This window comes from Rhinolophus hipposideros, assembly GCF_964194185.1.
Source record: "Rhinolophus hipposideros genome assembly, chromosome: 16".
NCBI lineage: Eukaryota > Metazoa > Chordata > Mammalia > Chiroptera > Rhinolophidae > Rhinolophus > Rhinolophus hipposideros.
In genome coordinates this window covers 47,073,763-47,086,498 of record NC_138062.1, presented here as the reverse complement: position 1 = coordinate 47,086,498, position 12,736 = coordinate 47,073,763, and the positions used below count along the sequence as shown (strand labels likewise).

Here is a 12,736-nt window from a genome sequence, read left to right as displayed (position 1 = left end):
AAGAAGGGGTGAGGGTCTCGCCAAGGGGCGCCCCGCCCGCACCCTCAGCGCCCCGCTGCGCGCACCTCGCCCATAACAGCGATGGGGGTCTCGCCCTTGGCCTGGGCCACGCGGTGCTCGATCAGGTAGTACATGTACTCATCGTAGAGCAGCCGGATGAGGTGGAAGGAGCCGAAACTGGCCGCGCTGCGCAGGGTCAGGTCCCTTATCACCATGGAGCTGGGGACCGTGGTAGAGAGAAGTCCTTTAGGCCTGACACCGCCCCCGCGCCCCACCTTTAATACCCCCAGGATCCGGCAAGCCTAGCTACTTTCCCCTAACACCCCCGGCCCGGAACTGGCTTCCCTGGGGCGTGCACCGGTGAGAGCGGAGGACCCTCACCCCACCCACCGCCAATAGGACCTCTGCCTTCATAAAAGGGCATCAGAGCCCCCCCATAGAGGCGGGGCCTCCTCTGGGTCCCGCCTCTCCAGGGAGGCCGGGCCTTCTCCCGTCCCACCCTCTCCGAGGAGGCGGCGCCTTCTCTGGTCTCTGACCAGAACCTTCTCTGCGTCCCGCCCCGCGAGGAGGGGCCTGCAGCCCCGCCCCTTCCTGGTCGGATCCCACCCAGCCGGTGCGCACCTGTAGAAGGACCACTTGAGGAGGAAGAGCTTGGCGGCTTTGGGGAAGCCGGCGCTGCCCTGGTAGGGCTTGAGCACCTGGCTCACGACGCCGTCCAGCCAGGCTGCCCACTGCTCCAGTGAGTTCTGCTGCTGCAGCGTCACCTTGAAGTCCTGCTCCAGCCGCTGCACCACGCGGTCCTCGCAGCGGCACACCCACGAGGCCTGCTCCTGGGGCACAGCGGGCGCAACCCCTTGGCTCAGCAGCCGCCCAGGGCCCGCCCTGACCTGCACTCACCTGCCCCACCCCACCCCCGCGCTCACCTGAACGTTGGCGAAGTCCACGCGGTTGAGGTCACTCAGCATCTGGTTGATTTGTGCCGTGTTCTGCAGCACAGCGCGCGCAGCCTGCGCCAAGTGATTGAGCGACGTGTAGCGCCGCAGCGTCTGCGCGAAGGCGCCGGCGGCTGCCACCTGCGGGGAGGGGGGGGTCTTGTGGCTTCCGCGGAATCCACACCGGCTGTCCCCTGCCCCACCCACTACAACCTCTTTGAGCCCATTTCTTTCTTCTAAAAAGGAAGAAGGGTGTACCACGTTGCTTCTGTTGGAAGATCAAGGGGTCTGGATTTTCAAACATGTCTAAGTAGCATTATTATTATTTTTATGAAAGGACACAACAGAAAATCTCGGGTGGGCACTGCCCAGAAAGGGCACTGCTTCAATAAATATTTGTTCCATTTTGTTTCCATTATTATTCCCGTTAATGTCACCTGCACGAGGGTGGGGTTTTGTTCATCTTGGTCATTGCTGTGCTGCCAGCCCTCAGATCCATGCTGGGCACACAGTAGGTGCTCAATAAATACATATTAAATAAATGAATATATAAGTCTTGTCAGTTCTGAAGGGCTTCCCCCCTGAATACAACTTATACTCGTGTCCAGCACACTCAGGGGTGATTCTTCAGACATTTAGTTCTGTTTAGCTGTCATATTAGTATTTTAAGGACTACAAAAACCCTCTTTTTTCTTTTTCCCCCCCGAAGTAAGCACATCCCTTCTAATTCCTCACATTAAAGTAGTTAGTGAATGTGCAGCACTGATGAAGAGCTATTGATTCCTTATAAGCATTGCTAGTTTTTTTGAGATTTTATCCATTTCTGAACACCTAAAGCACTTTCTCTGGAGGTTGTCTGAAGAGAACTACTTCAAATTTGCAGTTGGTTTTTATTTTTTTAATATGCTGTATTGTGTACAAAAAAACTACAAAGGGATTGTGTTTCGGAAGTGGGCAACTGAGGAGGCTGGTTTGTCAAGAAAACGCCCAAAGCTCACTCCCAGGAGACAGGCATTGGGACAAATCTTACTGCCTCTATTGAGCAGAGGTACTGAGGCCTGCAGCCATCAGCCCCACAGCCCAGAGGGAGGAGCCGAGCTGAGCCCAGGCTGGCCCCTCACACCCTCACCTTCACCCTCAGCATCTCCTCTGGGATGTTCACCATGGCATGGGTAAGCCAGCTCTCCAGGCTCTTGGCAAAGTTCCGGATTGCTTGGGTCAAGGCACCTGTGGGTGGCAGTGGGGGCTGAGAAGGACTGAGGGTTGGGGGGCGGGACACGGGGTTGAGGGGGCAGCGGCAGTGCACTCACTGGGGATGGGCCGCAGCACGTCGGGGATAAGGATCTCCACCAGGCCCTGGTACAGCACGTTGTCACAGTGCTTGGTCCACTGCAGCACAGGCTCAAATTTGGACAGCAGCACCAGGCTGGCCTTGGGCAGGCGCTTCTCAGCCTCATCGTGCCTGTGGGCACCCCCCACCCAGGGATCAGGCAGGGGCTCCCAGCCTCCCACCGACCCTTGAGGTCAGGCTGACCTAGGCACCAGTGCCCCCATGTTGGTGGGGTCTTATACTCTGCAATACTGGGGCACAGGCACCCACCCTCCCCACCGTGCGGAGAAAACGACTCGGTACAGCACACCATCCCATGCACGCAGCATCAGACCCATACACATGCACACTCCGGAGTATGGGTCCGAAAGCCATGTGCACCCCACCAACTGCAGGGGCCAGGCAGGTGCCCCCTAGTCCTGCATGATGCCCAAGGTCCGGCCACCCCAGCCCTATGTGCTGACTCAACGTGCCCCCCTTCCGCCCCTCCAGGGACTCACACGGCCAGTGGTGGCGCCTCACTGGGCTGGCTGAGGTTGTACCTCCAGAACGTTTTCCATAGCGTCTCCACCAGTGTGAACTGCAGGTTCACCATGACATCAACGATGGCCTATTGGGGAGGCAGATGCTCAGGGAAGCTGGGCGGTAGGTAGTATGGCCCTTCTCCTCCCTTGCCCGCTTGCCCAGCTGCCCTACCTCACAGTGTTCCCGGTACAGGACCTGGAAAGCCTTGATGTCCCCGGGCTCAATACCCTCAGGCAGCACTTTGCCCTGGAGGTCAAGCTCTGAGAAGTCAGGGAGGCTCCTTGAGGCATCTGGGGACAGGAGGGGACACCATAAGGCCCTACGTCCCCATCTGGCTATCCCCTTAGAGTTTCACCCTAGGATCCTACTAAGTTGTCACCAATTTCCTACTAAGCAAGCGTCCCCCGTGTGTAGCAGGGGATGAAAAGGCTCAGGGAGGGCAAGTGAACCATCTGGGGAAAACAGACCCTGCCCCGGGCCCCAGCCCATAGGCCAGGGGGCTCTCACCCAGGAACTGCTGGTACTGCTGGACCTGGGCGCTGATGTCTGACAGTCCGGTGGCCTGTTGCGGCCCCACGGCCACACCGTTGGTCATGCCCTCCATCTTCTGGATGGGCTTGAGCCTGGGGGAGAAGGGGCGGGTGGGGAGATTCGGTGGGGGTCGGCCGGCATGCCCTTCCCCACCTGCCAGCGCAGGGTCCAGCCCTCTTACCTCTGCTTTTGTGAGAAGGGCTGGCCCCGCATGGCCATGTGCTGCTGGTCCTCCATCAGCCGCAGCAGGGGAGAGCTGGCCTTGATGCGTAGGCCATAGTAGTGGTACTTGGAGTTGCCCCTGGGAGGGAGGCAGAGGGTGAGGGCTGGGCTAGGGCGCCACTGGTCATTCATTGGGAGCGTCACATCACACCCGCCTCCTTGCTACTTAGGGGCCAAACAGAGCCCTCTGGGGGGAAACCCACATTCCACAGAGCACGGGGTGCTGTGCTGGGAAAACACAGGGGCTATGGGTGCCAGGAGAGGCCCCCACATGCCAACTGAGCTCTGTGACAACAGGGCCAGCATCTTTGCGGCACGCCTGCACCATGCCAAGGTCAACCCCCAATCCTGGCACGGGGAAGGCTTGCAGCAAACAGTTGTTGACTGCTAGTCATAAGAACGTGCCAGGCGCTGTGCTGAGCTCTGAGCACATGATTCCACATGCTCCTCATCTCTACCCTTCGAAGGGTCCTCCCACCATCCTTGATGGACAGATGAGGAAATGGGGCACAGAGAGATGTGGTATTTTGCTCAAGGTGATTCCTAAACTAGGAACTGGAACGAGACGCTCAGGGAGGTGTAGGGATTGCAAAGGAGAGGCAGGGAAGGGTGGGTTTGTAGGATGGCTCCCTGTTCCTTCCTGCATGAATTCACTGACTCAAGGGCCTTGGTTAAGCACTAACTACGTGCAGCCTCTGTATTTGCAAGGTATGTACCTTTCAGCATGGGAAGGCAGATGAGAAACAAGGGAATGAGGTAACATTAGAGGCACGTTGGATGACAGGAAGTGCTGAGGAGAAAAAGTAAGCGGGAGGTGGAAAAGGGCAGGGTGGAGAGCGTCAAAGAGGCAGTTTTAGTTAAGCAGGCCAGGGGCCATTTGAGTAAGGAGGTGGGGAAAATCACACAAGGCAGAAGGTACAGTGCTGAATGCTTAAAAGGCCCTGAGGTGGGAAGTTGTGAAGAGTCCAGTAGGGCTGGAGGGGAGTGAGCGAGGGCCTGAGAATCTGGATAACTTGGGGTGGGGTGGGCCTTGCATCTGTTGGGGGTGGGTAGCCCCACCTGGTGCCCAGACGGCGGGTGCGCAAGCCCATGAAGACTGAGCGGATGAGTTTGCCAAAGGAGGCGGCGTTGACGGGCTCCAGCTTCTGCTCCTGGCAGTGTAGCAGGTAGTGGCAATAGAGGGTGCTCCGCGGCAGGCTCACCCCCTCGGCCGTCTCGTAGTTGTCCAGGAGCCACTGGACCTGGGGCGGGAGCGGAGATGGAAAAGGGCTAAGAATCACAATAGTTTCTCGAGTGCAGCTGTCCCGCCTTATCTGCGGTTTTGCTTTCTGCCTTCTGTTACCCGAGGTCGCAAAGATACCAGATTTCCCCAACCATCCACACTGTCTGCTCCTGACATCCAATCATCAACATTGTCGGGGCTCAAGGATCCGGAATCACCCAAGGCAGACACTGTGTCACAGTGTACGTCATGCGCCTCACTTCATCGCATCACCGAGCCACTGCGTCATCTCATCATCACAAGGGTGAATGCAGTACAACCAGGTATTTGGAGTGAAAGACCATTCATATACCATTTACTACAGTATGTTATAATTTTTTATTTTATGATGTTGTCACTCTCTTACTGTGCCTAGTATATAAATTAAACGTTATCACAGATATGTATGTACAGGAAACAACACAGTCTGTATGGTTCGGCACCATCTGCAGTTTCAGGCATCCCCTGGGGGTCTGCAGGGGGAAGTATCCCCTGCAGATAAGGGGAGGCTGCTGTACTCATTGCTAAGTGCTCTCTCTACCTGTTTCCAATTGTGATCCTGACAACCACGCTGTCGGGCATATCATATCACAATGACCCATGGGAGCTAAATCCCATGGAACTCTCTAGAACTGCACTGTCCAATAGAGTCGCTGCCGGCCACATACAGCTATTGAAATACAAATTTAAATTAATTTACGCTGAGTACAAAAGCCATTGTCAAAAGGTCACAGGGAGTATGACTCCATTCATAGAACATTCTTGAAATAACTGTATTATAAAAATGGGGAACAGATTTGTGGTTGCAGGGGGTTGGGATGTGGGAGGGAGAAGGTAGGGTAACTCTAAGGGGCTAGCGGGAAGGACACCTTTGTGTACTGGAATGGTTCTGCATCTTGACTGGTCAGAAGCAGCCCCCCACACTACAACAGTGCTCGCTGCCTGGTTGGATACTGTACGACAGTTACAGCAAATGTAACTAGCCGGGTAACCTGCGGAAAGGGCCCACAGGGATCTCTCTCTCTACTATTTTTGCAGCTTCCTGTAAATCTACAGTTATATCAAAATAGTTTTAAAAAAGCAACTCAACTCAGTTCCTAAGTGACCCCCACATTTCAAGTGCTTGATAGCCACATATGGCCAGAGGCCTCCGTATGGAACATCACAGGGAGAACATATCTATCACCCAAGAACATTCTATTGGACAGCACTGTTCTAGTGAAGTATGTTTGCAAACTGCGGGTGAGGACTCATTAGTGGGTCATGAAATCAGTTAGGTGGGTCACAGCAGCATTAAAAAAAAAACTAGGCTAGAAGCCTTGCTGCCTGGGTTCATAAGGGAGGTCCTGCCCTCTGAAAAGCGTCCGCCTTGGTTATGTGGTCCACCATGGGTCATCACGAGAGAGGGAAGTAGTTAAAAATGTGGGGAAGCCATCACTCCAGACCCCAAGCTCTGAGAGGACCGGGATTACCCTGGGACTACCAGGCCCTGCCCCACCCACAGTCACAGAGCTGGTGAGGGGCCCAGGTGAGGGTGGGATCCAGGACTGCCCTGGGGGACTGTTCCCAGTGACCTCTAGGCAGAGGGGCGGAACTCACTGCCTTCCAGATGAACCAAGAACCTTGCTCAGGGCAGTTTCCCCAACAGTGGTGCCTCCCCTCACTCTCTCTCTGCTATCATCAATTATAATCATAGTAGGTGACATTTCTTGGAGTACCACTCTAAGAGCTTCATGCATATTAGCTGAGGCCCAGAGAGACTGAATAACTTATCTGAGGCCACACAGTGAGGAGTCGATCCCAGGCCATCTTCATTCGAGCACTCTGGTGCCAGGCTACCTAGGCTCCTGCTGAAAGTAGACTGCAACCACTGCCCACCGCCCCCCACCTCTGTCCAGGGCCCCCCACCCCCTGCCTCCTCTGGGGCCAGGGTTGGTACTTACCGTGGCTGGTGAGGCACGGGTGGTGTGGGAGTAAGACTGGTTGGCACTGCCCAGCATGTAGCCACCTTGGATCACGTAGGTGCCTGCTCCACTGCCGCTGCCGCTGCTGCCACCACCACCGCCCCCACCGCCATTGCCACTGCCACCACTGCCGCCGCTGCTGCTGTTGCTGGCCCCTCCCCCACTGCTGGTGGGGCTGGCGACAACCTGGCTGCCAGACACGTACATGGACACAGAGCCGCTGCTAGCCACTGCCTGGGAGGTGGCAGGCGTGCTGACCTGGGCAGCCGTGCCCGCCGCCTCGTAGTAGCTGGTGCCCGCGGTCTGCGTGTACAGCGGTGTCTCAGGATAGGAGTAGGTGCTGGAGCGGCTGAGAAAGAAGCAGAGGGAGGGAGTCAGGGGCAGGAGCTGGGTAACGAGGGGCATGACGGAGGGGGTCCTGTAGGGAGTGCGCCCAGAATGGGAGCAGGAAGCCATAGCCCCGTATATTGGACCAGGTACCACCCCCAGTGCTTGAGGGGCAATTTTTCATTGAATCCTCAAAGCAGTTTGACATGAGAGTCCCTACCTCATATGTGAGGGAGCTGAGACAGAAAGATTAGGTGACTTGAAACAGGCCACACACTTCAAGCAATCAAAAAAAAAAAAAAAAATCGAGTGCTTACTGTATGCTGGGCACTGTTCTAGGTACTGCAGGCCCAACATGGGTAAAACACAAAAGGCCCCACCTCAGAAGTTAATGTTCTAGTGGGGGGAGCTGGACGAGAAGCCAAGAGCAAAGGTAAATGGAGGGCACAGTGGAACGTGGTACATGCCCTGGAGGGAAACAGGGTGGGAAGGGGGTTGCTAGACAAAGAGGAGCTCTACTTCTAAATGCCATGGCCACTCTGAGGGGGCCGATCCAGGATGGCTATCAGGTACAGATGCATTTCCTTTGCCTCCAGCAACCTATCCCGCCCTGGAGAGTTCTCTAGCTATCCCAGGACCTGCCTCAGGTGACACCAGCTCAAAGCTGCAAATTGTAGCAAGAGAGTAAAAATGACTGGGGGTCCATCTTTAGGGGGCTATTAAGTAAAAGATGATGGAATTCTACACAGGAGTGAGAAGAGGAGGGAGGAAAAGGAAGGTCTCATGGTCTTGTCAAAGAACAAGTTTCAGAACATTCCATTAGGTGAACAGAAGAGGAGGGAAGGGTGCAGATAGTGTGTTGGGAAGAGAGGGGAGCCTAAGTCGAATTTCACATCTATGTCTAACATCTGTCTGCTGTCGCGGGGGTGAGAAGGGTGGAGGCACCTCTCTTGCTGCCTTACTAGACATCATTGGACATAGTTTTGATTTTTGAGGCCTCTCAACATATTAGTAATTAAAAATAACATTAATTTTACAAATCCAGAAAGGTAGCAAGGCTGGTCCAGGTCAGCCTGGCTCAGAAGGTGCTACTGGAGCTATCATCTGAAGGAAAAGGAAGCAGGGGAGGAAGCCTTGCAGGCCTTTGGGGCAGCAAGGAGAGGGAGTGGTGGTGGGGATAGTGGTGAGAAGTGTGGTCACTTGAGGTGAATGGCCCTGCCCTCAGACACCTGCATGCAGATCTGATCACTGTACCCCAATCCACATCTGCCACACGTGACAGATAACGTATGACCTGAGCTGGCACCAGCAAGTACCCACCCCCTCCAGTGGCAGCCTAGTCCACTTCCCCACACATAACACTTGCTCAAAAACATGTTGTTCCAGCAGCTATTTACTGAATGACTCACTGAATGAACGAATGTGTGTGTCTCTGGAGGTGGCCTGGACAGGGCCAGGGAGGGAGGCGAAGGGGCTGGGGCTTTGGCCAGGGCAGGGATCAAAGCCAGCCAAGGGCTAGGAATCCAGTAACAATCCACTGCGAGGCAAAGACAGAATATGGAGTGCCCCAAGAACGTCACATAGCAGAAAAACCTGATGGTAATGATGGACCACATGGGATCACACATACTATAACCACGGAGGGAGAAATTCAAACAGAAGCAAGGGACAGATACTACCAGGAGAGACAGAGGGAGCCACCCCGGGACCCCAAAGCCTGGGCTCATGGCTCAGCTCTGATGCTAACAGCTCAGAAGTCCTCCGGGACCAGTCTCCTCTGCAATGCTCTCTGTGGTCCCTGCCAGCTCGGGTTAAATGCATGGCTAACAGACTGGCAGCACTGGAAATAAATCGACAGAATTGTGAGGTAGCTGGACGCCATGGGCCATGACTCAGGTGCCAGAGCCACATCCCCCACCATCATGACCCAGAGGCTGAGTTGAGCACGGTCCATGAGCTAATCTGCTCCAGTATCACAGCCACAGGGACAAGTGACAGGGATGTAAGAAAAAAGAAAAATCAGACAAATGCAAAGAAAACCAAATGAAACTTCTAAAAACGGAAACAACAATAACTACAGTCCTAGAATTATTACTATGGGGGCTAGGGGAGGGAAGGTGGCATGTGGAGGAGCCAGAGCTGGGGCTAGGGCAGGCCTGGGGCATGGCATATGCCTGATGTGACATGTGTTAATGCGGTGCCATGCACAGTCCCCGGAGTGGAAGTCGCCTATGTGTCACCCAGGTAAAGTCCAGCTCCATCATTCATGCTGCGTCTGCATGGTGGATATTACGCAGCAGACAAACAGGGTGAGCAGGACTCACACACGCACAAATAGGCGACGAGTGTCGATGAACACAATCGGGGGAAGAAATAAGGGGCAGAACGCACTGTCTATTTCTGAACAAAGAAAGGGGGTAGTTTCTGTCCCCTCTGGGGCAGGGTGGAGAGTCAGAAGTGAAGGCCATTTCCTTTTCACTGTTTAACATTCCCTGTTACTTAGAAATTTTTAACTTACAAAATTTTTAATGAATTAATTAAATTTTCGCTAAAATCCAGGCCTGTCTAACTCCAAAGTCCTAGGCTTCGCTGGGATCTCCTTCCCAACCTACAAGGTCCTCCCTGCTTCACCTCTGCCTGGCTGGCTGCCTTTGGGGAGCACCTACCACCTGTCACCTGGTCCGCTGGGATGGGGCCTCTAGTCCTAAGGGCTCCTAAGCAGACCTGTGACCCTCCTCCCATGCCCTCCCCAGCCGTTTCCCCCAGCCCTACTCACATGGCGCTGGCCGTGTAGCTGGCATCCCCGCCCTCCACATACTGCACTTGGCTGGAGTACACATGTGGGACAGGCACCTGCTGGAGCTGCTGCACCTAGCGTGGGAGGAAGGGCACGCAGAGGGTCAGAGGTGGGCCAGCTCCTCCGTCTCTGCGTCTAAAGGGCTGGCGGACACCCAGCCTCGCCAAGACAGCTGGCTCTGGGCTGGAAGGCTGCACTTCTGGGCTCTCTGAACACACCGTGAACTGGGCCCGGGGTCAGAGGCCCAGGGCCCGTGGCCTTGGCCAGGGCTGGGAATCAAGCAGAACTATGTCAGAAGCCAGGACTGTTTGGGCTGGGGGCAGGGTGTGGAATTCCAGCCAGTGAGGCGGGAAGAGAGTCCCCAGGGAGGGTCCTACTGTGGGTGTGAAAGTTGGACCCCAGCGGCAGAGCCAAACACTGGGACAAGGCTGTCACTGAAGCCGGAGCCTGGAACTAGACAGGGATTCGAGTGGAGTCTGCATCAGGGGCAGAACCCGTCTGCAGGAGCTGGGCCTGGTAACCCTGCACAGGATTTAGGGGCGGAGCCAGGGGTCTGGGATGGAGCTCAGTTTATGGGACAGAACCTGGAACTACCACAGGGGGTTAGGGGCGGGGCCTACATTCCCCATCCCCACCCCCACCCAGGTCTGTAGGGGCGGACCCTGGGACCTGGAACCCACTTGTGGGGTGTGGGGGGGTCAGAGACGGGTCCCCAGATGGGCCAGGCGGAGGGTTTCCAGGGCCTGTGGGGCCGGGCGCGGGCCGGGGCCAGCGAATCCCGCCCCCGCCCGCCCCTTGCCCCCCGCCCGTGTATCCGCCACCTACTTTGAGGGCCGTGGCGGCCGTGCCGAACACTAGCACCTGGGGAACTCTCTGGATCCTGACCCTCTGGTCGGGGCTGGCTCGGGCCGGGAGCCCGGGCAGTGGCTCGAGGACCACTTTCTGCTGTGGCAGGAGCAGGTGCGGGGGCAGCACGCCCACCAGCTCCACCCACTGCTCCGTGCCGGGTTCGTAATGGGGCGGCTGCGGCTCGGGGCTGCCTAGCTGCGGGGCCTCGCCCCTGCATGCGGACGGGAGCGGCGGCAGCTCCGGGGCCAGCGCGCCTGGCCTGGGCCCGGGCGTGGGCGGCCGGGGAGGCGGCGGCTCCGGCGGCGGCGTGGGCCGGGGCTCTTGCTGCTCTGCCTTCCTAGCGGGAAACTGACTGCCTGAGCTCTGGAGGACAAACAGAGACACTGGGGGGTCACCGGGGGCGGCCACGGGCGGGGCTCCAGGCCTCCGCCGCCCACCAGGCTGCTGGGCTCACACAGCAACCCGACCAGAAGATCCCCGCCCCGTGTCTCCGGGAGAGGAGACTCCAGATCTCTCTTAGCAAAACGTGGGCCCTGAACTGCCAGGTGCTGGAGAAGGGGAGGCCCACAGCCAAAGGTGGAGCCCGCTGCAGGGCTGGGCCCTTGAGGACCCCCGGGGGTGGCTTCATTCCCTCCCTGTGGCCTGAGGGGCCTGCTTCCCTCCCCAACCCAGCCTGGACTCAGTCCCAATTTGCCCAGAGGTAGGTGGGCCCAGAGGTAGGTAGGGGAGACACACACCTCTTGAGCCACGTGGACTGGCTGGAGCCCCTGCACCGTGAGCTGCTGCACAGGGCTGGCTTTGGGTGCCGGTGGAGTGGCCTGGACCACAGACCTCTGGGAAGGGAAAAGGGAGTCAGACCATGGTAATCGTGGCAGCAAATACGTCCCTAAGCACCCACCCCCTATCCACATGCATTCATGTAAGCCTGGGAGTAGCCTGATAAGAGAGGCCACCTCCAGCTTTTTGCTGCAGGCCCTGCACCAGGCGCTTTCCAGGTTCATCACCAGGTTAACTCTGGGCGCCCAGTTACTGGTGTGGAACCCAAGCTCAGCAAAGCAAAGCTGAGGGGAAGAGGAAGAACTGAGAGTTGAATTGGGGACTGACTGAGGGGGACCCTGCTCTCTACCCCTACTCCCTATAGGCTTATCCCGCACCCCCATGTCCACAGTTCCAACTGTCCTCACTTCAATGCTATGGTGGGGATTTGGGTATCACCCCCAGGACACAGTGAGGGACAGAAGATGGGGGCGCAGTACTGAGTGGTGGAATATAGACTCCAACCCAGGTCTAGAGGTTTAGAGGGGCAGTGGTACCAGGCAGGAGACTGTCTGCGAATTCTTCAGGATGCGGTATCTGCTTTCCTCCAGGAAGAGGATCTATGGCTTTCATCCGGTTTTCTGAAGGGTTGGGAACCCCCCAACTTCAGTGGTAACAACCAGAGGGCAGACAACTCTCGCCTCTTAACCTGCTCTGGCTGCCATGGCTGGTGGCTCAGAGTGCTGCCTCCTCCAGAAGGCTGGGGCCTCTCCCTGAGCCCCTTAGGGGTGAGTCAGGACTTGGCCTTGGGCTTCCTCCAGGCAAATGGGCCCAAAGGGCCAAGGCTGTTTCTTGAAGCTGTTCCGTGGAACCTCCCACAGGACCACATTTCATCCTCACAGCAGCCTCAGCCACCCTGCCCCCAGGCCCCAGGGCAGAAGCCATATTTAGAGGAGGACACTGGGTCTGGAGAGACGCAGAAGTGCTTGCCAAAGGCCCAGGTGACAAGATCCCCATCTGCCCGCTCTTACAGGCCTTCCCCACTGTAGCTCCCATGGACAGCCTAGCAGGCTGCAGAGGCTGCCTGGCCAGGACCCTTCACCCCAGCTGCTGCCCGCCTTGGCTTGGCACCTCTTGGGTAACGGGGACACTCTGCTGTACGCCGTGGACCTGCAGCTGCTGCGGCACTGTGGGGGCCCCAGCTGTCTTGTTGGAGCTGCTGTTGGCCTGCACCGGCGACCG

At 56.9% G+C, this 12,736-nt stretch overlaps 1 protein-coding gene across 4 annotated transcripts in view; it reads right to left on the bottom strand.

Moving 5' to 3' along the window:
• RFX1 (regulatory factor X1) overlaps nt 1–12,736 on the bottom strand; it is a 30,301-nt gene that overhangs the window by 1,258 nt on the left and 16,307 nt on the right. For 2 of the 4 annotated variants that reach the window (XM_081076623.1, XM_081076624.1), the window contains exons 6-20: nt 12,626–12,736; nt 11,476–11,571; nt 10,715–11,101; nt 9,869–9,963; nt 6,745–7,114; nt 4,600–4,781; nt 3,500–3,619; nt 3,295–3,410; nt 2,959–3,077; nt 2,763–2,872; nt 2,243–2,394; nt 2,062–2,159; nt 924–1,073; nt 622–830; nt 66–219 (exon numbers count right to left, since the gene is read on the bottom strand). In XM_081076623.1, the coding sequence (XP_080932749.1) occupies nt 66–219; nt 622–830; nt 924–1,073; nt 2,062–2,159; nt 2,243–2,394; nt 2,763–2,872; nt 2,959–3,077; nt 3,295–3,410; nt 3,500–3,619; nt 4,600–4,781; nt 6,745–7,114; nt 9,869–9,963; nt 10,715–11,101; nt 11,476–11,571; nt 12,626–12,736 (2,469 nt within the window). The remainder of the gene's footprint in view (nt 1–65; nt 220–621; nt 831–923; nt 1,074–2,061; nt 2,160–2,242; nt 2,395–2,762; nt 2,873–2,958; nt 3,078–3,294; nt 3,411–3,499; nt 3,620–4,599; nt 4,782–6,744; nt 7,115–9,868; nt 9,964–10,714; nt 11,102–11,475; nt 11,572–12,625) is intronic. The other 2 variants (XM_081076625.1, XM_081076626.1) reach the window with 2 other exon arrangements.